Here is a 25,813-nt window from a genome sequence, read left to right as displayed (position 1 = left end):
ACCACAGGGACTCCTTGTTTATGCCGTCTTAAAAAATGAAGTTTATACGGCTAACAGCGCTGCACAGCACAGGTCTCTGAACTGAGACTGTCTGTCAGCTGCTTCGCAAGGTCAAGAATCAACTGTCAGGCTCAATCACTGTATGTTACTGTATGTTTTTGTTTGTATAGTCTGTATTATGTATCTACGCTTATTTTCATCATCATAGAGCTCTGATGATAAATGGAAAATCTTAGGCACACACACACACACACACACACACACACACACACACACACACACACACACACACACACACAGAGCAGTGTGATGAATCGACATTATATCATTATCACGATGTATATATAAACTCAGCTCATTTGGAATTTGGTTACTGAAATATCAAGTAAATATCACGACCAGGTGCCGCCACTGATTTCCCGAATCAAAACACAACATCCTGATTCAATGCGATTTTGGATTTGATTCGACATGGATTCAGTTAAAGATGTTTCGGTTACGATACCAATTTTGCTTGGCTATGTGTCCCAAGAGGTCCACACAGCTTTTTCTTTTCGGCTTCCTCTGTCACATCTTGTATATGGCTTTGCTTTTGTCCAGCTCTTTGTTGCCTTCATAGTTCTGTCGTGACGGGAGTGGCCCCCATCCATGAGGGGTCACTGAATGGTTTGATGAGTATAAAAATGATGTGAATCATATGCTATGGCCTTTACAGTCACCAGATCTCAGTCCAATGAGCACCTATGGGAGATTTTGGACCGCCATGTTAGACAGCGCTCTCCACCACCATCATCCAAACACCAAATAATGGAATATCTTTTGGAAGAATGGTGTTCATCCCTCTGGTGGAGTTCAGAGACTTGTAGAATCAATAGCAAGGTGCATTGAAGCTGTGCTCGTGGCATTTGCTGGCCCAACTCCTTACTAAGACACTTGATGCTGGTTTCCCTTTCATTTGTCACCCCTCTGTATATTCCAATATCCAAGTTTGTCAATATCCAACCAGTGACATACTCACCTGTCTCTCTTTGCCTCCTTCCCTCTGCCCCCTGAACATATTCCCCTTCCTCAGCACCTCATCAAATCTCCTCCTATTTGCCCATCCTTTATCATTCTTCACACACTTCCATCCAATCTTTCCTTTACCACCCTGCCCCATCATTCACCAGCTCCCCCATCTCTCCTTTTCTCTTCCACTTCTATTGCTTCAAATTAACATCTGCTGACTGGCCTGCTACTCCAATAACCTATTACACCCAGCAAGAAGCACTGACACACATAGACAATGAGTGCGTTGGCATGCACAATAATATTTCATTTATATTCGGGATCCTCTGAAAACTGTTTATGAAAAGCCTGAATATAGCCAGTGTGTGCTGATACAAGCTGGCATATGAACAGCGTATCCCGTTGGGTTTCTCGCTTTGGAGTCGCGGAGCTTTGCGCATTTCCACACAGTGATGAGTATCAGAATAAAGCAACAATAGCGAACAGAGTGGGAAAACTGTAAAATGTCTGTCTCCATGAAGACTGCATCGAACACAAAGCCTTCACAGGAATAACACTCCTATTACAGAATATCAATGTTCATTCACACTCACTGACTGACGCATACACACACAGAGTCTTGGATTGCAGGGTGTATAGCGAGGTGGCGATAAGGACAGCTCTGTGACTGACAGGATCATTAAAACCACGAGCGCCAAACTACTTATCGGCGCACTTGACGCCTCATTCAGCATCCGCCGTGTGTTTCGCGTGTGCTCTTGCATTTCATCTCCTTAAGAGAGCAGAGATGGTACCCCTGCCCAGTGTTTGGAAATGTGCATTAGTCAGCCTCGATGTTACATCAACTATATTTTTACGCCTACATCCTCCACAATAACAACACATCCCTTCACCTTCCTTCTGCTTGCTCTTGTAGAAGATGCTGCACCTCTCCACTGAACAAACGTGTATCAACATGGGAAATGTGCACGCACACACAAACACACCCTCACACACCGTTTGAGCCGGAGCGTGCCTCTGCACCGCTGAACATAAATTAAAACATAAATTGTCTCGTCACTACAACCTCCCTGCACCCAACTGTCTCCAATAAAATCAAGGGCTGAATTAATGCGGTTATCAGGCTTCTCATTTTTAGATTTCAGAAGATGTATCAACATGTATTTGTGAGTTAGCCAAACTACCAAATGAACTGCTGGCTGTTACTTAGCCAATGACTGCAACTTTTAGTGCTCACAAAGACAGACAGAGTGATGATCTCACAGTTATCTTGCCTTAGCCGACTTCACATCATAATCCAGCTAGGAAGCAGTCAAGTACTGACCGACAGCTAAAAGTAACAGACAGTAAACGACTGTTGGAATCCCTCAGTTATTTTTTTCAGAAGTTATTTTAATCACTTTAATTTGGATCTTTGGACATTAAGGGCTCAACATCAGCTCTTTCTTGTCAGCAGCTAAACTGAGAGCCATGATATCTGATACCCTTTAATTACCAGACATGATTTACTGGATGTTTGTCATTATTACTGTAAGTAAACAACTACAGAGCATTCACCACAAAATATGAAGCCACTTTTGAACGTAATGATCAGAATAATAAAACAGTCATTTCAAGTATCGCATTAATGTAGCTATTATCACTAAATGTGAGCTACAGCAAATTGGTTTGATTTTCTAGACACACGTCAAAACTCTCATTAAAGTATTTGTCAGTGACAGTTAAACCCTGATGAAATAAAGTGTGGTCTGTAACTGACCATATTTTTTCATCAATATGATTTTATAATTTCCTAAAGGTTCCCCTTTCTTTGAAATAATCAAAAACTAAAAGTTATACCTATAATTTGTATCACTCACTGTACAGTTTTTACAGTGTTGTTTAGAAACTACTTTTACTCCCTCCCTTACAATCCAAACTCAAACACTGCTCACAAACAAACGAGGATTCATACACCATGGTGCCCCGACTACCCTGAAGTAAACAACGTTGGCAGAAACCTTTGTCAGACTAAAACTTTCAGACTTTCACTGTCACCTCTTCCTCTACTTCGTTCCAATTCTGTTCTCTGGCCTCGTTACCTCCACAGCCTCTGCTTGTTCATTGATTCTTAGAAACTTGTTACATCCACCGTCTGTGACTTTTTTTTCTCCCTCCTGTTTCTTCTCCCACTGGACACCTCTCTCACCACCTGCCTTTTTTGTTGCCTCCCTTTTGTCTATTGACTATTTTATTTGCCAGTGGAAGAGGATTTGAAGACGGTTTGAGTGGGTGTTCGTCGGCAAAATGCTCCGTTAAAGCCGTATACATGGGCATCCGTCTTAATCTATTTCATCATGCTGTAAAACATGGTTGCAATTAAATCCATAACTAGGTGGAACAAGTAGAGCATGCACACACAGCCACACACAGAGACACACAGTTCGCTTGTCATACTGACACAGTCCATGAGCGAGTTTCCTGTCCGTCCTTCCATCACTCCATCTCTCGGTCTGTACACTGGGGTTTTAATTAAAGAACCACAGAGAAGCCTCATTACACAGAGAGGGAAGGAGAGAAGGGACTGAGAGAGAGAGAGAGAGAGAGAGAGAGAGAAACGAGAGACAGAGGAAACAGACAGAGAGAGGAGATGGGGATCAGCAGAGAGAAGTCTGATCCCTTTGCAACTGAAATATTGAATATAATAATTCCAGACACAACCAGTTGTAGCAGGAATTAATCAAAGCACTGATTCATTAGCCAAGCCTCTTTATCAAAACCACTGAGTATTAGTGCCTATTTGTCTGATCGTGCATGTGTGTGTTCCACATTTGTGGACTTCAAATTACCAGACTTTCAATACAAGGAGATCAGTGTAGTCCTAATGTGTCCTCACACAAGGTTAGATCTTTCAAATTAACCTAGCAGGCACAAGGTAATAGCTATAAGCATGTTAAAATACTGTGAGACTCTGGCATACTGGCATCCATTAATCAAGGTTTACATGCAATTAAATGCGTCAGTGGTTCTGTTAAGTGACCTTCACGATGGTTAAAGTACACATAACTAGAATTGGGACGACTTGAATGCAAGCTTCTTATGCAATCTCCACTTCAAAAGGCTAGAGCAGAGATATTTTACAGCATATAAAGCATTGTGTATATGTTAAACACACTAACTAATCTCGGATTTTTAGGCATTGAAATTCTGCGTTCCACATTTAAGATATACAAACTTGAAATTCCATCCAAAATGAAGAACGGATGTCCTTTGATTTCTTATGAAACACCACACATGCTTTAATGCACTGTACACAGGAGAGTCAAGGATTGAATCCATTTTATTTCAGTGACAACTGAGAGTAAGGTTAATTTCCTTAATGAACCACATGAGTAAAAGTGAAGCTTTCAACCGAACTTAACACATCCAGCCATGTGATATTCAAGAGCAATCACAGATGGTCGCAAAGTGAGGGCTGCTGTGCAAAAATTTGGAGTTATTTGGCAAGTAAGCCTGCGCACACTGCAGAGTCTGAAGCCCATGTGTTGTTTTCTTTTGTCTCGAAAGTCTGTTTTCAAAAGAACCTGTCTAAATCTGTTTTCTGCTGCAAGTGCTGTATCTGGCCGTCTCACACCAACAGCATGCACAAATAACAGAACCAAAATAAGTTTCAGTGCTTGTTGCTTTGACTCAAACTTTTCTGCACCGTCAGAATAGGACACGATACCTGCTTTACCGATCAGAGTGAGTTCTTCGTATCAACTAAAAACAGACCATGGCTGAGAATTCACATGACAATAATGTTTAATTGTTTAGTCTATACTTTTGTACCAAAAAAAAAAAGTGCATTACAATTTCTCAAAACCCAAGGTGACCCAACAGTTCAAAACACAATCACACTGAATTCACGATGACATACCACAGAGAAAGATACAAATCATCCACATCTGATAAACTACAACAACTGAATCTTTGGAATTTTATTAGCAATTATCAAAATATTTGCAGATTTTAGTCTGATTGATTGATAATCGACAGATGATTGTAACGTGAAACACGGGTCCATGCCTGCACACAATATCTGACTGCTCCTTTAATGCAGTGTTCACTTTTTACCTTCAGCACTGGAGAATAAAATACTCAAAAACAAAGATATTTTGTTTATGCTTTCTTCAGTTTGCAGTAGTCGTTCAGCTGCAGGGTTGTGTCTTTGATCTAAATGAACTGCCAATGAATTCACACATTTACCCACAGGTAAAGTGGCTGATTGTGATCACACACACCCCAGTACCTTCTTTGTTTTTCTCTTTGGCTGAATGCGATGGGTTTTTCTTCTACCGCAGCACTAAACATGCAAACAGAGTTTTGAAAGTGCCATTACTATGATTAATATCATCTTAACATGTACCATTCTGACCCGAGAGCAGCTACAGTTTAGCATCCAGACAGAAGTCTAACAACACAATATCTGAGCATTGCTATGAAACTTTGAGACATTTTTATTTTGCTGTTAAATACAGAGTGTTGGCAGCTGCTTCCTAACATTGCCATAGATTCTGCTGGTAATTAATTAAGAGCAGAAAAAAAGATTTAGTGTCACTGTTCAGTGCGTACACCTGTGCTCGTATCGGGGTCGGTGAGTTGCTACGCAGCTCCTAATTTGCCATTCGTTTGCATTGGGTCACCAGCCAAAAAAGTCTAAGAGAGCATCGCTGCTCCACATGTCTGTCGGTATTCTGCTCTCGCTGGTTTGACTAAAACCTCTTGGGACATATTCCCTATACAATACTAGAAGCTTCAGACTGACTATTCACATAGAGCACACTGAGGCAGATTGAGGCACAGATCATTACGTTGCCATGTTGGTTTCTATGGTGTTCTTTAAAGCCTACCAAGGCATGATGCAGCAAAATGCAAAACAGCTTGAGTGAGTGCATGATGCTGCAGCACTGGAAACAACCTGACTGCACACAGAGATACAGGGGATTCTCTGATCCTATGTTTAAGCTTTTAAATGAGGGCTGGCAGGTGTCGGGGGTCTGTGACAATACAACGCACTACACACACACACACACACACACACACACACACACACACACACACACACACACACACACACACACGTGCAAAAACCTGCACCAACCACATAGATTGTAGGCCACAAAAACACAATTGCACACACTCTCTCTCTCTCTCTCTCTCTCTCTCCAGGGACGCTAAAATACCTCCAATTAGACGCGCCACAGAACAACTGGGATGGGACCTGGAGCAAAGACACACACACACACGGATGCTTAGACAAACACACACACACACACACACACAAACACAGTCACACACGTGCACAGAAAGATCCGCGGCAGGCTCTCATTTAAGAGTCAGTGATGTGGAAAGGAAACATCTGGAAGGGAGGGAAGATGATTAGAGAGAGAAACAAATGAAACAAAGACACAAGCACACAAAAATAACAACTGTTGTCGCCAAGCACACACACACACACACACACACACACACACACACACACAGAAACACACACAAACAGATTTCAGTGTTCATCAAATACTTCAAACTATGTAATCTTAAAAGCTTTCTAAAGAGATAGTAAGTTGAGCATCATGTGCCATATGCTGTTCCAGTGTTCTGAGCAAAACAGTTTTCCTCACTTCTATTATATCTCCTTTCCCAAAAGATACCCCGAGTGTGTATGTGACACTGTGTGTGTGTGTCTGGGTTATCCTGAGGTCAGACTGAGTCAGATGCTACACGAGTCTATTCCTCAGCTCCTGACAAAGGCCACTCCGTCACTTCTCAGGGCCGCGGGGTGACAAGCCCTGCCTGATGGAGGCAGGGGACAGAAGAGGATATACAGGAGGAATGGGAGTGACGTACAATGGCAGACACCATGGGAGTCTCCAACAGGAGGCGTAATCAAACTCAGACAGTCTCTCCTCCAATCACTGAGCCGAGGTAATCAAACTCAGACTCCCACACCCTTCCCAAAACACACATGCAATGATTAAGGTTATGAAAGGATATAAGGTTATTTTACAATGCATTTATGCACTTGGAGCCTGAGCTCTCTTTTCAGCAGCCCCTTCTGTGTTACTCTTGCGTCACTACCGCGTCTCGCCGTCTCTGCTTTGTGATCGCTCCTCTCTCTATTTGTGCTCCATTCAACTACATCAGTGGATACAGTATTTGAGAAAATAGCAGATTGCCCCCGTTCTTTATTCAGCAGAATCAAATTTATACCGCAAATCATTACTGTGCACAACTATGAAGCTGAGTTTGACATTTTCAAACCTCTTCTTCCAACTTTCTTGTTTTCAAGAGAACTTGTTTCGAGAAACTTTTTTTTTTAGCAGGAGTTTGCATTGGCTTCTGCAACACAGTAATTATGGAGTGGAGTATGTGGAGCATGTTAAAGGGAAACGCCAGAGATTCTTTTCATCAAGATCAGTTCGGTAGTCTGGGTCTGGTAGTGCTGCTCAGAGTGATCTCACCATGGTCATCTCAGCTTGGGTTTGGAGACTACAGATTTCTAAGAGCTAGCCTGTGTTATACACTGGTATTTGAAAGATGTGGGCATTCATGAGGCGAGGGTCTAAAGAAAAGACGGTGTAAATAGCATTTAGGGACTAAAAGTCTGAACACTTTGGCCCCTACTGCATCGATTTGTAAGAAAAAATCTGCCTCACTACTTTATGGAAGTGAAATACAAAGCAGCTGGAGTTCTCTTTTAGAAAGAGCCTCCCTGTACGCAGTGCTTCTGTGTGTGCACGTAATACTCTATGCTACTTTTTGCAGTTCAGCAATCATTAACAAGCGTGACATTGCTGTCCTCGCTATAGAAAAGATAAAGGCAGCTGATCAGCTCCCACTCTTTCTTCTCTTATCCTGCCTTCTCTTCTTCCTCTCCTGTCTACCCTGCGTGTCCTCCCCTCTCCCCTCCTCTTGTTCCGTATGTTAGATCCATTCATGTGGGATTATATTTATCACGCTCCCACTTCTTTATCTCGTGGTGTCTGATGGCTCGAGCCGTTTTGTCTCATTTCTTTATTCCGTATAAAGTGCACGTCTTTGATGATGTCCAGATATGCTGAGTGATTTCCGGGCATGTGTCTTTTACATGTGTGTATGTTTGCATGTCTGTGTGCTGTTACGTGTGTGTGTGTGTGTGTCTCTCTCTCTCTCTCTCTCTCTAGTGAGCACTCTCTCTTCGGGGATATTTTGCTGCTGTAATGGTCTGAAGTACAAATCTACAAAGACCTCCACAGCTGTGAACTGAAGAAAAGCACACAGACACGCACACACACTTCTGGGCAACAGGGAGACTGACTGCTGTTTTGATTGGCAGGCTGAGGTGTGTGTGAATGTGTGAATGTGTGTGTATTAAAGAGAAAAAGGGAGGGAGAAATGATGTCAGGTATGCATGGAGCTTAATTAATTGGAGCAGGGATCCTCATCTCCCAGAAACAGAAATACCCCGAGGCCATTAGAGCTCTGTTTCTCTAATGCAAACACACCCTGAATCAAATCAAGTGTATACTGTAACTAAATGGCCAGACCTGCACCTTGAGGCTGACCCTCCCTCCCTGGAGTTGCTGCGTTGATGTGCTTTGCTGCATTGACTTCACATTTGGACGCCTTGTGCAGCACAGGTTCATCTTTGAATATCTAAATTCCAGCTTCTGTCCAATCTGTCATGTTCTTTCTGCATTTGACGACTGACTGAAAATGTCTCCTGTAACACCATATGTTGTCGGCGGTGATAAAAAAGCTGCAGGAGCTGTTTATTTTAGAGGCAGGCTGTACTTCCAGTGATTACAGTGTGTGACCTCTCACCAAGCTGTTGAGCTGCTATCAATTGTGGCTGTTGCAGCTCAACCACGGATGACAGTTAGTGCTTTTTATTTTCAGCAGTCTGGGCCACACTCACAGGATAGCGGTCAGGGACATGTAGATAATGGCTATGTCAAGTAGGCAGGTCGTACAGCTCGCTGCGTACCTCTTTTCTTGGCTCTTAAAGGCTCTGTGGATTAGCAGAAAGATTTTGATGGACACGGCATGAATGTGACACATTGTTCAAATGTGACTGTACCTTAACGGTTCATGCCTGTGCTTGTGTGAGTGTGTGTCTGTGTGATTGTGGAAAGGAAACGCACAAAGAGATTTCCAGCAGTCCTGACATTAACAGGTTGTTGGTCATATTCTCAGTCTGCACCCTGTGGCTCACTTCATTAATTCCTTTTCTCTCTCTCTCGCTTTCTCTACCAGTCCTCTTTCTCGCTTGTTCTTCTCTGTTGAGCACAGCGTTCGAATCAAAGTGAGAAAGGGGAGAATAGAAAATAGGTATCTCATTTATTCTGGGGAATTTATGAAAAGACAGACAACATTTTTAGAAATAGGAAATTTGACTGACAGCTTCGAACTTCGTTCTTTAGATCCAGTACAGGCTGCTTAATAGAATGGAAAAGAGAGGAGACAGGAAATGGAGGGAGAAGGACATAGGACAGGAAAGAAAAAAAAAAGAAGAAAGAAAGAAAGCGGAGGTACAAACGAACAAAAAACACAATTTGCCTGAGTTCATTCTCATGTTTTCTTGTGTCAGTTAACCTGCTGAACTGCTCATCACTTCAGTTCACTTTAATTTAATCTCATTTGAACAAAATGGATTCTTTTCTCTTCAAATTTCCTGCCACCGAACCTTGTCTGCTCTCGCCTATTAATGATACGGGCGTGCAATGTGCTCTATGTGTAATGTGTAACTGTTAGTATTACAGAGAATACTGTGATTTGAAAAACCAAAACCATCGATACAGTCGTCATTTTAGACTTAATTCATAATTTACTATTAGCGTTTTCTCACAAGAGTCAGGCCTGACAATTAACCACACAAATACAAAATCAACCATGAAGAAATACCTTCTGTTTCCATGTTCCATTGTTTGTTTGCTTTTGTCTTTTCTCTTTCACATCTTGCCCTTTTTTTGCATCATTTTGACTATTTTGTTTGCCCTCACACTTTGAATTTAATTCCTTTTTTCCTCTAGTTTTTCTCAGTCTCAATAACAAATAACTGAATCAAATATGCTGTTTCATAGCAAAGGATATTTACCCAAGAAATCTTTATTGTAGAAAAACCCTCAATGATAAACAGAGACAAACACACACACATGCACACGCTGACGTTTATGGCTGAAGACTGATCAGTGAAGACTAACTATACCCTTACCATTCCTAAAAACACGCCCAAGGGAGCGCTCCACACTGACAGCTGTAACAAGGTACTGTGCGTATATTTATGTGAATGTGTGTGTGTGTGTCAGTGTGTGCGTGTGCATTTGTGACAAAGGATACCAAAGGATACAACCCTGTAAAGAGAATCTAATTAAAACTCTATACAGCCACAAGGGACAGAGCGTCCCCTCCCTCTCTCATTTAACTATAGTGAGCACTTCAGCTGAAGGACTGTTGGACTGTAGAGTCTATACACTGGCCTCCAAGGAGAAACGATAGAGATACAGAGAAGGATACAGCGATAAAGTGAGTCGCAGATTAATGCCGTGACTGAGGCAGGGGCACCAAACTTTGCATTTGTTGTGAATGCAGCCTCTTTGAAGAAATGGCTGCTCGCTATTTACTAACATTAATGAGCCAAAAACTGTTTTTGAATTAAAAGCCAGCTGCATGACTTGACCCTTTGTAAAAGGCGAAAACAGGCAATCAATAACTGTGGTTTTAATATTCTTTAAATACCAAGAGCCTGTAAACACCAATTAACAGGAACAACACTGATATGGGCTCGATCTATTTACTAATGTCATTTGTAAAGGACTGTGTCTGTTACAATTAGTAATAATAGTGCAGTGAGTGCTAAAGCTGCAGTCTGAACAAACCCCACATAAAGACTGTTTCCACCAACTTGCACAGATTTTTTTAGTCTTTGACAGTCAGGGAAGAGCATCAACCTTATTACGAAACTACAGACAACACACGTAATGACTGGTCTGGCAAAATATAGATGGAGCAAAACTTTAGGTTTAGCAAATATTTTGTCAAATTGTTTTGTCTCGCCTCACTTTTCTTATTTATTTAGCAATGTTCCAAACATTTGTAGCCCGCGCTGACAAACATCAGATTATAACTTGCTTAAATCTAAAATAAAACGTGGCTGTTGACTGGTTGATGCCTTCTCTGCAAGCCAGTTGGTGTTCCTGGCCAAAAATCATTTGTGGGGAGTAACACCACTTGACAACACAACAAGATCCTCTGAGTGATGATTCTTCTCTAATGAAACAATCTCATTGCATCAGGTCATTTCAGTTGTTTGAATCTACCTGTCTACTTTCAATCACATAACATCAATCATTTAAACTTCTCACGTTAATGGTTCAGAATCACCACCTTCAGTATTTCGATCAGGTAGCTACAAAAATTGGCAAAGTTCATATGTTCTGCTGCTCCTTTCATTTTCGGGCTGTATCTATAAGACTTGACAGTAATGAGGCAACAACTCAAAATTGTCTTCTGAGCCTTGTCTTTTTGATAACAAGGAGCACTTCATCAAGCTTTTCAACAGCCTGACAAGACGAGGTTAAAATGTAGTAGTAGTAAGATGTAGTTGAAGACTGTTGTGGAAACTAATTAGCATATCCACTGCGTCATCGCGCTCTATTTGCATTCTGCCTCCGCGCTCACATACTTTAATACAGCCGAGTTTCCAATAAAGCTGTTCTCATTTACGTCTTTTTCTGTTTCTGCTGTCGGAAAACAGAACAAGTATCATAAGTAGTGACTGACATACAGCTCGTTAAGACTACATGCCGATGGGAAAAGTCCAACAGTTGGCTCATCAATGGTATAACTCACTTGCTCACTCACTCATTCAGGGAGGTAGTACTAAAGGGTTAAAAAAAAAAAAAAAAAAACCCAATAAGAAATAATGAGCAAGTGGCACTTTCTCAAAGAGTCTGAGAATCTTCTAATCCACAGACAGACATATTTGATTATTGCATAGACTCTGTTTCGTTGTGTGATTAAAATACACCTCATAGATTCATGGTAGACTACAGTGACTCTGATGTTTTGAATGCACACGCTGCTAATTAGTCAGGTTGCTTATCTTTTCTCAAAGCTTTCAGAATCAGAGAGAACGTATTTTTTATTTATTTTTTTTTACCAGAGATGCTCAGGTAGACGGCAGGACTCGTCACATTCTCTCCTGTCATCTCGTTCACAGCCTCTAAATGGTAACGTCCTGCGTCTGTCGCTGTGGTTGCCAGGACGACCAACTGATTGTCCGAAGTGATTGCTCTGTAGGGCACAAACAAAACACGCAGGGGAACAAGGGATTAGAAAACACAGGAACAACAACTGAAAGGAAAACATGCCTCGCTCGGGCATTGCTCCGTCTCAGACAAGAGCACTGCTCAAACTAAGACTCTGACAAGAGGAGAGTATTTGCTACATGGATCATTTAGAATTCATAAGGGGGGGGAAACATCGAATACAAGCATCAGAAAGGAAAGAGGATTCTGGAAGCTTAAATAAATCTCTCCTCCTGTCTCAGATTGATATGTGGCTCATTTTGTGTCTCTTTCATTCTTCTGGCCATTCTTACTGTTTGTGTATTATCCTCTGTTCTTCCGTCTTTTCACTGATCCATCCTTATTTCCCCGTGTACCCGCAACAATCAATACAGCACAAACATACAGTACAAGCACACACAATCACAAACACAAGATCTAACCGTCCTCACATGAGCACACAGAGATAGGAAACAATCGTTTACAAACAGACTTTTGTGGTGCTGCCGCTTATAAGGGGAGCATAATAGGAAGAGTTGATTTTGGAAGGAGACGGTGTGGATAGGGAGGAGGACAACAGGGGGGAGCTGAGGAGGGTAAAAAATAGATTTGTAACGCTCAGATTTTCATGTGTTTGAACTTGTCTGTCTGGGAACAGATGCCGCAAGGCAGGAAGCACAGGTTGATGTTTTTAGTGATGCTACTTGTGTTTTCCGGATCCCCCAATATTCTAACCTGAGTGCCGGCGCTGAAATAAAATCAATATGACCAAAGGGAGAATAAAGCATATTAAAGCGAGATGACTGTCTTTTATTCTTATAGACTCAGCCTGTTTTTCTGTCCCTGCAAAACAATTATTCAGAGACTGTATTCTGTGTTCAGATTGCGAAAAAACTTTTTTTTATTTTGGGCTACACAAATACAAAATAAAAGGATATTCAATGATTGTGAATACTGCACATTTTTATTTGGAAAACACATTATTTTGAACAAAACAACCGTGTGCTTGTGTGCGTGTGTGTGTGTCTAGGTTATGTGTATTTTTCTGTGAACATTGTTTAGCAGTGCTGAATTATCAGCAGTGGGTGTGCTCCTAAACAAGGCCTGCAGGTGCCATTTTGTGCCGGATGGACATGGTTTCCACTCCATTTAAATTTGACCATAACACAGCATTCTGCTTATTCCGACTTGAATCAATGGCAAGTAAACAAAACACTCTGTGTACCAACATCACTGTAAACAACACAGACTAGTAAACACATATTTCACTTGGTTATTTTCACCACACTGGCTTTTAGCAGCTGAGAATGAATGGAAAAGGTGGTTTGCAGTCTCTGCCAACACCATACAGCTGGAGAAGATGAAAGGAAAGTTTACTGCCTTGCTACTGTTTGATTATCATATGATATATAACTCGTGTCATGGCTGCCACCTCATGTGCCATCTACATTCAGTTCAGGTGGTGACTCCACCCTCGCTCCGATGCTATAAACCGCGTGCTGGCACAACAAAACAACCAAATGCGATCCACCGATATCCATAGCTCTACTGTAAAAAGGCTGCGTTGATCCAGCCATGAACATCAGATTTATATCCTGTGACCAAGAGCATGGATGTGTTTGTATGTGCATTGGAACTAATGGTTGAACAGGATATTGATGGAGAAGAGAAGAGAAGAGAAGAGAAGAAACACAAACACACACACACACACACACACACACACACACACACACACACACACACACACACACACACACACACACACACACACACACACACACACACAGAATTCCTCAGGTCTAATTTTATTCCGGGTGATTTCCCAGGAGAACATTCACAACAGCCAGAGCCTGAACCCCAACAATGACACTCCATTTGTGTGAGTGTGTGTGTCTATGTGTGTGTGTGAGTGTGTGTGTGTGTGCATTTAACCATATCTCACTGCCTGAAATAGAGACTTTCACCAGACCTTCCTCTCCTGCGCTCTCTTACTTATTCCACAGTAGTAATAGATTCTGCATCCTCACCGAGGTCTATAATGCAATTTATAGCTGTTAAGCTCATTAACTGCACTGACCAGCCCATTTTTTCACATCTATTTTACCCAGCACATGCTGATTAATAGACAGTGAAGGCATGTCTCCACTTGCCCATAGTGTGTGAGGGCGGAGAGAGCCTGGGAGGTCCGAGGGAATCTAAATCCACTAAGTTATTAACATTCAAAGTCAAAGGAGCGCAGTGGGGGTGTGTGAGGAAGCAGTAAGACCAATTAAGATAGCATATTAACATCTGAACATTTGTTTAGTTAAAAGCAATTGTTCATGTAGTATCTTTCCTCATTTACATAAAGCCATTTATATGTCCTATTTACATTTGAAATCACTGGTGATGACACAGGCTGATGGTTACAGTGATTTGCTTCACACTTTCATTTTTTTCCCCCTTCTCAGGCTTGATTTCCCATTAAATCTTCACATGGAAGTTTCATATCGGAAAATAAGCAACACAGAGGAAAAGGAATGAAATAAGCCAATAAGAAGTCAGGCAACAGAGATTAAGAGGACCTCGATTCATTTGGAATTCCCTTCAAGAAATAATAAAATGCCCCCGTTCGTTCCGAGTAGCTGGAGGGTGGTTACACAATATCATCCTAAGAGTTACATTATAGTCCAACACACACACACACGCACGCACGCACACGCATACACATACACATACAGGCGTTCAAATAGTCGTGCACATGAACAGCTTACGTGTGTGTCTTTTCACTCTGATTGAATGGCATTGTCGTTTAGATTTAATAAAACACAAATTCAACATGCAACTTTCGGCTCTCTTTTAGTTCTACATTTAATTAAACTGGACAAAATTGTTCTGGCTTTTAATTAAAGACAAACTCAATTGTAAAAGTGCGCATAACTCTGCATGCTTATGTGTGTGTGTGTGTGTGTGTGTGTGTGTGTGTGTGTGTGTGTGTGTGTGTGCGCATGTATGCGACAGTTTATCCCTAGGCAGAAGAGGGAAATTAAAATACAGTAATCAGCTTGATCCTATTCCCTCCTTCTGCATTCCTCCCTGTATCCCTCATCCCACTCAAATAATAAAAAACAGCCTCTCTGACTCTTTCTCTCAAATCCCATCTTCCATTCTCATTCAGATTACAATCTGCACATTTCTTTCTTGGTTTCTTCCAATTTTCTTTGCATTTCTCTCTGTAGCTGTCTCTCTGTCACACTCTCCTTCCCCCTAACTCTATATAACTGCCGTGTCTTACTTCCCATCTCCTCCCCCCTGACTTCTTTGAACCAAAGCACCAAGCCAGATTGGTCTTTCATTAAGTGTCTGGCCCCAAGACTCATTTAATAAACACTCAGGGGTGTCCGCACTGCAAGACTGACTGCCGAACACACACACACACACACACACACACACACACACACACACACACAAGTGTGCCAAGAGCTAATTAGCACACACATGTCGCAGGCCAGAGGATGAGTGAATGAGTCAGTTTTTTTCTGTTTTTTCTTTATATATCTAAGTGTGTCTAAGTGTGTGTGTGAGTGTGTGCGTCAGGTCTCCTGCCAACAGAGCCTACCTCGGCCTTGTCTGCCCTCCCTCTCTATCTCTAATAGGCAACGTGCCACCTTCTTAACCCACAGTGCGTCTGACACACAGACGCTCAGGGCAGGGGAGTGTGGCAGCAGGGCAGAAGGAGGGATACTCCACTGTAAACCGAGTCCAGACAGCAGGCTCTTTTTGGCAGCTTCGTCTCCAAGGCGAGTTGCCAGCCAGCCCGCCGCCCACACATACAGCGCATACATACATGCACACACCTTCTCACACGGACCTTCGCACAGTCGGGAGCATTCACTGTCCCCATCAGCCGTTTAAAGCGGATGTTTGCTTTGGTGTTAAAGTCGGTGGACACATGAATACATCCTCTGTTGGACTGATTGATAGTTAACGTACATACCTCATACCTGCTGAAGGCCACATTGTTTGTGTGTGTGTGTGTGTGTGTGTGTGTGGACCTGAAAAAATCCTGCTTAAAGTTATTTATTACAAACTTTACACAGGGCTGAGGTATTAAAATTTTTTAAACATCCCGGCTCTCAAAATTGCCTGTCAGCTTGAGTTGTGGTGTGGTGTTCTCTATCCCAAAGTAATTGGTAACTATAAAACTCAGCTGCAGAGAGAGCATTGTTCTGAATGCGGAGAGGACGGGGAAGCTTCTGCACAGTATTCATCAATATGTGCTATGATAGCTTTTCTTGGCTTGTGTTTTTTCTTTATCTGCACAACTGCAAACAAAGGCCGACATAAAAAACACACAGTGAAGCCAATCACTGTAGGCATTACGAAAACAAGTCATTGTTGTCAGTAGAAGTATTTTTGTTTTAATTTCATTGACTTGAAGACCCTTAATGTGGCTTTTTTTTTTTTTTTTTTTTAAACAACTTTGAATTCAGGAAAAAAACAGTGCAAACTTTGTTCCGTAACTTCACTGGACTTCATGAGGATAAATGCATGAGTCATCCATCAAGAATTGCGTTTCTTGGTTCGGTTCGGTTGCTTCACTTGGTTGAGGCTGGTATTTTTCACTGATTTCAAAGGATGCACTCCCTCATGGCTGATGGCAATGTCTGACAGAAAGTTCCTCTTGTGAGGCTTTGGGGTAAATTGGGCACAAGGAGAAGCTGAAAGTCTTAGATGATATAAGGTGCTGCTGTAGACTACTGTAATGTAAGAGTACAGGGTGAGGGAAAAAGAGGAATGATCCCGGTAGTGAAAATAAAAGATAAAAACAATGAAGAGAACTTAACTTTTCCAACAACAGTTACATGTAGTTTTGGAAAATATGACAGATCTGTTTTTGTAATGGGATTAAAGAGTCTAACTGAGTTAAGACTGAGAACTGGACCACTGCCAGTAACTCTTGACACTCTGCTGCCAGTAGCTTGACAGTGACTGCTTTAGTGATTTTCCATGCACAGTTTAAATGAAGCTATTGTGAACACAGCCTGGGGTTGAAGATTTGTTTTACAGTATATTTGCTGAATATTCTTTAATCCTCTTGCTCAGTCTAAATGCACTGCCTCAAAAAATTATCTTTAAATAAAACATTTGTTTAAGTCTCTGATTACTGAAAAATAAGCCAACAGGCTAAATCAAAAACTGAAACTTCTCAGATCTAATACCTGCTTGCTGGCTTTAACAGTGAAGTGTGTTCTGTGTCAAATTTAAGAGAGAAGATTAAGTATTCTTTTAGAAAGTCTAAAGAAAAATTGGGATTTTGTTTCTCCCATAGCAATACTGTACAGGCACAGTAATGCTTCCAGTTCACGCTGTCATAAATACCTGGTGAAAAACAAAAGGGTAACAATGGTAAAACAATGATTGAAGCCCGCTGTTACTCTGAAACTGATTTTTTGCAACATACCTATCAGATGCTGTCAAATTCGGTTTATAAAAACAATTTTCATCAACGCAACAAACTGGCTTCAAATAAGACCAGATACTTTGTGAAGTTAAAAGCTGGGATTTTCATTCACTCATAAGGGCGTACACAAAATTATTGTAAGATTCATGACACACGTTAGTGAATAAAATTCATTCTAAATTGTGAGCCACGTGTCCACAATCAGCAAACTGCCACGGCCACATTTGTCTATATAAGGAAATACACTTATGCTGTTTTGGTAGCATGGCTGCTAAAGCAAAACAGCAGAAGAATTTCACAACTACAGAAATTGAAACGATGGTGTCAGAGATGGAGGCCAGAAAAGGGAAACTTTTCCAAAGTGTTTCCGCAGGAGTCACAATGTTTAAAAAAAATGAGGCTTGGGCTGCAATAACCAAGGTGGTGCACACTGTGTCCCCCCTCCGAGATAAGGTTTAATATTAAAGTTGATGCAAAAAAAAAAAAATCGAATAACAGACCAAAAGGAAAAAAATCAGATCTGTCAGCTCAAGATGGGAGAATCGCTGCAGTTATTGGGCAAACATCCTTAAGTGGAACACCTCTGAGTGATGACACTCAACTGTAAAATGTTTGCACTTGCCTGTCTTTTTGTAGGCTAATGAATGAGCAGGATTCATTTACATTTTATTCAAATGAATAAGCATTGCAAAGAGAACTTTAAAATTTAATTGTAGGCCCAAATGATGCTGGATTGGAGGATGATGCGCTGTCAGCCTCTCACTCCCGGCTGCCAGCCAAAGCACAGCCCAGGAAACTCGTTGCTATGTGCGCATGGTGACCGACGAGGTTGTCCAAAACACAGCCATGAAGGACATTAGAATACATTAGTAAAACAGTGAAACAATTATTGGATGTCCTTGCTAATAAATAAGCGCCTGTTTTGAAGTGTTGTGCATTTCATTTGCTTCAGAAAGATGTAGCTATTCTCCAGAAACAGTACATTACTCTGTGGTTGTACTAGTGGCTTCAAATTAGGAACATGTCCAACATGGAAAAGCTTGTTATGTCTGACAGTAGTATTCAACTTGCTGTTTTAAAATTAGGCATTTTAACCTACCATCAGAGATGCTGCATTAATGGCGAGCCTGAATGAAAAACAAAACTGTTTCAATATGGACATACACTCCTTTTAAGCTATGCCTGGGACACTAAGTTTTCATGGTTGAATATTTTAATTATGACAAAACAGATGAGGATGAAAGGTTTGCCAAATTCAGGTGAGAAAATATCGGTGAATCCCATTCATACGCACAGTTTCATCACCGATTGTGAATGAGGCCCATTATGAATCCTAATATTATACGACTTATACTACATTTAGTATTGCTGTAGCTGCTTCTAAGCAGGGTGATATAGCTGGACTGTCATAGGCATCCCTGCTGCTAGAGTAATTAAGTGAGCTTCAGCACTTGTTCCATACTTGTTCTTAATAAATCCCTCAAACACTTATAACACAAAATGTCTGCTACCCTTTTATCTTGTGACAAACAAAAGGCAGAAAACAAAACATCGACCAAATAACTCCACATCACAATAATAAGCCTGTTGGAGCTGAACCAAATGAGAAGAAATAATGGGAGCCGGCTGCTGATGCATTAAAAATGTGCATCAACTATTTAGAAGGCCTGGCTTTGGTCTATCTCAATTCAAATCATGGCCAAAACATTTTGGATGACATTAAAATCATAACAAGGAAACACTCCACATTCATGGTTGGCACATTCAGAGCCACACAATCAGACCTACATGCACCTAACCTCCGGCAGCACCCAAAGCACAAGGCCAAAATTATGTGGACACCCAAACAAAGATATAGACACTAGAATGTAATTACACAGCTACTATTTTCTGATATTTTATGGTCAAGACGATTAATTAATTACATGGTAAGTTATTTGAGAATGAAATCAATCATTAGTTGCAGCCCTGGATTACTGAACATCTCATTACAAAACTATAGTCATTAATAAGCTGCCACAAAAGCTTTTCCAAAAGACTTTGAAACCTGACTGCAGAGATTTGCTCTGATTCAGCGACAAAAGCAAAAGAGGCCGGTCAGTGATGCTAATAAGTGGTGGCTCCCAGTCGATGTTCCAGTTCATCCTAAAGGTGCTGGATGGGGTTGAGGTCATTGCTCAGTACAGGCCAGTTCATCAACTCCAGACTGGGACCAAAGTTGAAAGTGTGCTATTGTCTAGAATATCACCGTATGTTGTAGCTTGTTGTAGATTTCTTACACAAACAGTCCAGGGTTTCTCACAGTGTATTAAAGTTTCCATGCCTAGCGTGACATTAATAGTATCTTCGCTTACATCAGAAGAAATTATTACACGAATTCACACAACTAGAGCTCTGTTTTTAAGGAGAGACCATCATCTAGTGGCTAAACTAAGGGCTGTCTAGTTGAGTTCAGCAGGCAATTGACTGATCAAACTGTGCGTTTGCTTTGTACTAATGAATCAGAGCAGCATGCAGCAAATTCAGGGGAAACATAAACCTTCTGATTTTTGGCAACTGGGAAAAATTTGTTGCAAAAGTTTAAGTGCACAGTGAGGTGGAGATGGACGGACAAACTGCTGCACTGCTGGCGTTTCGGAGCTCCCCGCTAAGCGGTGACCAAGGCCGAATGTGTACATGGTTGCTTAAGTGAAGTTGACTCCTGACCACATTCTAAGTATCAGTAAGAAAGATGAATGTATCTTGATATTGTTTTTTTTACTTATGTACATAGTTAACTAAATCAAAAAAGAACCTGGTGAGTATATGCTAAAAAACCGTGCCCCCCCCCCCCCCCCCCTCCACGCTGCAGTCTCAGACCAAATGTAAGTAAGTAAAGAAAGTTTATTTGTGTAGCACCAAAAATACACTATTAAAAAATGATATTAAAAACAGCAATGGAAACATACAGCTCAGGGCTGACAAGTTATAATCACAGCAACAATGAACAAATGAGGACAGAGACACATAAAAAAATACAGAAGTTCAGAACACAGAAATAAGCCAACAAAAAGCAATAGATAAAATGGGGCAGCTATTCAGACAGACTAACCAAGAGTCGGGTCAAATAAAAGCGATTTTAGCTGCCTCATGAAGAATGTCACGGCAGTCGCAACACCAAGGGGAGGGTAATCCATAAATTGGGTGCAACAACTTGAAAAGCACAATCACCTCTGGTTTTATAGTGGGTTTGAGGAACAGCCAGTAATTGTTGTTCAGAAGACCCGGTCGCACAGCGGAGGAGGAGGTCAGTTATATACTGGGGTGTTTGACACTAAAGGTGAGCACCGGTATTTTAAAATGGGTGTGGAATTTGATTGGAAGCCAGTGCAGAGCGGATACAATTGATCTGTTGTCACTTCTAAAAAACCAAGCAGCTGTATTTTGGACAGTTTGGATGTGGTTCAAAGAAGTAAAGAGGAGGTTACAATAATCGAAACAAGAAGAAATAAAAGCATGAATAATCATCTCCATCTTAACCTTGGTCACCACGTGTGTGAGCTGACTGAGATGATTATCAAAAGACAGAGATTAATCAAAAACGACACCTAAATTTCACAATGTCATGCTGAACACAAAAATTTAACAACCCCATATACTTTTTGATGTTTGGAATTAAGTTTTCAGGATAAATTATAAGCTTCTGTCTTATTTGCATTAAACTGAAGGCAGTTGTCAGCCATCCAAATCATGATGGCATCAAAAACATTCATTTTAAATTGACAATTTGTTAAACTCATCAGGTGTAAAAGAGCAATAATACTGAATATCATTGGCATAAAAGTGATAAGAGATGCCACTGTAACAGCTAATCATCTGTCCAAGAGGCTGAATATATGAGGATTAGACACTTTTGGGAGTGTACAACTCAATCCTCTCTCATGTCAAAAATGCATTTCCATTTCTGTCCACACCTTATTAATAACTCACAACCCAATCTAAAGTTATTCACTGTTAATGTCCTAGTTCTGCTTGATGAATCTTGATGATTTTTTCTCTCAGAGAAATACAGCTTGTATATGTGACTGCATGAGTCCCATGAGGAGGGGGCGAAAGAGAGGGAGAAAAAAAAAAAAGAAAGATGGTAGAGGTTACAACAGTAATGAACACTAATGTGTTTGTGAGAGATTTTAACAGCCCCTTCACTGACTCAGAAAACATTTCCCTACCTTCTGCCCTACACACTCTACAGCTCTGTGACTTGTAATTAACGCAGTGCCTAAATCACAGGCTTGCTTCCTCAATCTCCTTTACAGTTCCTTCAAATGGTCAAACGAACACAGAAAGGAGACTCTTCTGTGGTTGCACACCGGCTTGGCCAGTTGCCACCGCCAATAAGTCCTCCATAAAACACACAGGAAGTGTATGCCCGCACACACATAGTGGAGTATCCTTGTGCCCACACAGCCTAAGGCCTGCAGTCTGAAAGTAATTGGTGTGTGTGCGTATATGAGAGAGTAAGAGCGGGCGAGAGAAAAAAAAGAGTAAGAGAAGGCTGCTGGACAGACTAGGTTTGTTTAATGTCCCCTGGCATGGCCTGAGGGACAGGCAGGGAAAAGTGGAAAGGCAACGAAACAGGAAAGGAAACCAAAGTGGGGCAGGGGTGAGATGGAGGCAGGAAGAGAGGAGAGGAGAGAGGGATGGGGATAGATGCTGAGTAAACAGAGGAGGGACACTTTTCTCTCCACCCGCTGTTTGTTCAGCTACAGGAGCTCCATGAGTCACTTCCTTTCTAACGCTACTTTACGTCTGTCTGTCTGTCTGTCTGTCTGTCTCTTGGTACACATACAGGCGCTTATTCATGTAAATGCACACAGAAAAACATTTGCTTTCCATGGTACAAATATCTGTCAAAACAGCTAATACATTACAGCTGCAGTACCAGACCGCATTCTTCCAACAAGGAGGCTGAATGGATGGTAACAACTACGACTGTGAGACTTTGTGTCTGTGCGCAGCTGAGTGACTGTTGTAGTCCCATTAGGTGGATGGATCTCTAGACGAATGGCTATTATCCTAATTAGCACTAATTATGTCTGCTTCCAATTAACCACACAACTGGCAGTGACTTCTCTTGCTGTCTTTCCGTCTCTCACACTCTCTCTCTCTCTCTCTCTCGCTCTGTCTCTGTCGTTCTCTCGGATGGCGAAACACACCTTATTCTCAAACACTCGCCCAGCTGCTCAGCTAAGGAGACCAGCTGAACACAGAGCCACTAATCTTCACACTTGAATATAAGCTGTCATTTTCTAATTCTGGTTCATATGACTGTTTGAACCTGAAATAAAGAGTGTGACTTTCGACCGTGCGATTTATATTCTGCTTTTACAATCTATCTACTGGAGTGAAGGGCTATTTTCATGGGTTGTTGTAGCTGACACACAGCAGGTGTTAAATTTTCAAGGTTACATGGTTGGATATAAGGTGTTTAGTGAGAGGAGTGAGCCATGTGTGTTTAGTGTAGCGCAGCTTGTAGGATTTGCTTCATATATCTTGATATTGTACTGTAAATTTCTAGAAACTCAATCATGGACCCATAGAAAAAGTGACTGGAACTAATTCTTTTGGCTAACTGAAAAAGCTGCAACAACAATTAGCTGATGAACAGAAAATGAACAATAATCAAGATCAAGATTAAGAAATTACAAAAATTTCCTGGTTACAGCTTCCAAACGTCAGGATGTTTTTCCTTGTCTTAACATGGTAAAATATCTATGACACAACAAGACATTTGAAGAAATTGCAACAGGAGATTTCCACTGTTTTCTGACATTTTTTTTTAAGAGAAAATGATTAATCAGGTAATCAAAAAAATGATCAGTATCGCCAAAAAGAAGTCCGGTCATCAATTTGTAAAACTGCCTACAATGTCACACCGAGAGATATTAAAGGGATAGCTACCTCGGTATAAATGATATAGCAGATCTTTGACAGCTGATAAATGTCCATCATCTCACAGGTTACTGTACATCTTCATATCACTGAACCCTCATTTAAAAGTGTGTGTGTGTGTGTGTGTGTGTGTGTGTCTGTGTGTGTGTGTGTGTGTGTGTGTGTCTGTGTGTGTGTGTGTGTGTGTGTGTGTGTGTGTGTGTGTCTGTGTAAATTTGTATACACAGGATCACACTGATAATTTGTTAAAACACAGTCACATATTGCTCTATAAATGTCGACAAATTGCTTCCTGTAGCTTTAAAGGTCAGTAACAGCAGTATGGAGTCTGTCTCTGCTTTATTATCAACGCCAACACAACCACACCGTTACAGCATGTCCTGTAAAACAAGGGTTTTTAACTGATACTCTTGTCACCATGGTGATAGGAAATCAATACAATGAAAAAAAAAACGATTCTGCCTACAGGTTAAAACATTTTAATCTACATTATTCTATAACAAACACAACCACACACACACACACACACACACACACACACACACACACACACACACACTTGCTTTCATAGATCTCGTAATGTGCATAAACCCTGCAGCTACACTGTCAGTGAATGCATCACTCACCATTACCTGTTCCTTCTATAAGAACCAGGGTGACAGAGACTGTCTGGAATCTGTAAATAGAAACTGAGGACACATACTGTACATGTATTGAAATGACTAAATAGAACGATGGGTACATTGCAGCCGGTATAGGGCAGCATATGTGTGTGTGTGTGTATGTGTGTGTATTTTGGGGAGCCTTTCCCATTAATCTAACCATGTGATGTGTATTTAATACCTATTTAAGTGTACTAAATGAAATACATGGCAGGGAGTTTTTGAGAAGCTACTGTGCACAACTCGATAAATAAAGCAACAAGGATTCTTCTTTACACTTGCATTTTGTGATAGCAGGCAGAAACGCAAGCTCAATTTCATGCTAGAGAGGTACCTACATTGCAGTATGCCACCTGCTCGGCATAAGAAACTACCTCAGCTGCAACTCCACCCACTTTGGCGGAAGCAGGTTTGCTTGGAGCCAGAAAATAGCTCAAGAGGCGCAAGTGCAAAACGGACAGCTGACGTAAAATGTCATTGCGAATGGTTCTGGTTCTGTGGCAGCACAAAATTAGAGACCTACATGAGTGTGAACAATGTGTATGAGCCTGTTGGTGTGTGTGTGTGTTTTACACTACATGAGTACATTTGTTTGCATGTGTGAGTGAATGTGTATTGGTTAAAGTACACTGTAATTATCTGAGCCAAGGTGATAATGACGAACAGGAATCTTATAACACGACCTAGCAGTGAAAACTTAGAAAGTGGAAGAGTAAGAGAGAAAATAAGAGTTTTTTACATTAAGGATGGATAGCTAAGTGTTTGAACTAAAAACAGAGGACAGCAGGTCACACTGTGAACACATTTATTTCTTGACATAAGCCCCCAAGTCATAAACACAAAACTCCCACGAGAATACATGAGCAGAGAGGTTGGAGCACAGTATAATTTCCCGAGAGCAGGACGTGCTAAAATTTTGCCTTTATTTGTGTCTTAGAGAAAAGAAACTTGTGACCTTCTGGTTATTGATCCAACTCTCAGATTTTGAAGATGTCATCTTATGGCTCTGATATTAACCAGTCAATCAACATTGTGTCCTTTTACTCTGGCTGGATGTTTACCTTAGGAAATATACATTGTGGAGGATGGTGAACAGAAATGCACGTAGATAATTTCTTGCGAGAATTGTGTTTGCATTTACAACCAATTTTGCATTTCCTTAATTTGTTTATTCATTTGTTTTGTGGTTTCTTCAGCGGTAATCACCTGTCACCCACTAACAGTTGCTCCTCACTGCTCCGTGTCTCACTCTCTCTCTTATTAATTTGCACTTTTGCTTTCCCTCTCTCTGTTTTGTCGATAGGTTAAGAACTCTTTCCAATGGCAGGTGTGTGTGTGTGTGTGTGTGTGTGTGTTTGTGTGTGCGCAGGGTCTGCGTGCATGTGTGCGCAATCTGGTCAGTGATGGATGTGTGTGTGTGGCAGGTAATTAAAAGTGTGATTAGTGGATAATTAAAAGAGGTCTCTGTCTTTAGAATATTT

The 25,813-nt window shown here is 41.1% G+C and overlaps 1 protein-coding gene across 2 annotated transcripts in view; it reads right to left on the bottom strand.

Moving 5' to 3' along the window:
- Positions 1 to 25,813, bottom strand: part of LOC130166540 (protein sidekick-1-like) — a 223,130-nt gene that overhangs the window by 94,548 nt on the left and 102,769 nt on the right. For both annotated transcript variants that reach the window (XM_056372217.1, XM_056372218.1), the window contains exon 5: positions 12,170 to 12,303. In XM_056372217.1, the coding sequence (XP_056228192.1) occupies positions 12,170 to 12,303 (134 nt within the window). The remainder of the gene's footprint in view (positions 1 to 12,169; positions 12,304 to 25,813) is intronic.

The sequence above is a fragment of the Seriola aureovittata genome, chromosome 3 (genome assembly GCF_021018895.1).
Source record: "Seriola aureovittata isolate HTS-2021-v1 ecotype China chromosome 3, ASM2101889v1, whole genome shotgun sequence".
Classification (NCBI taxonomy): Eukaryota; Metazoa; Chordata; class Actinopteri; order Carangiformes; family Carangidae; genus Seriola; species Seriola aureovittata.
Note: the sequence above shows the minus strand (reverse complement) of the source record. Positions and strands in the feature narration are given on the sequence as shown.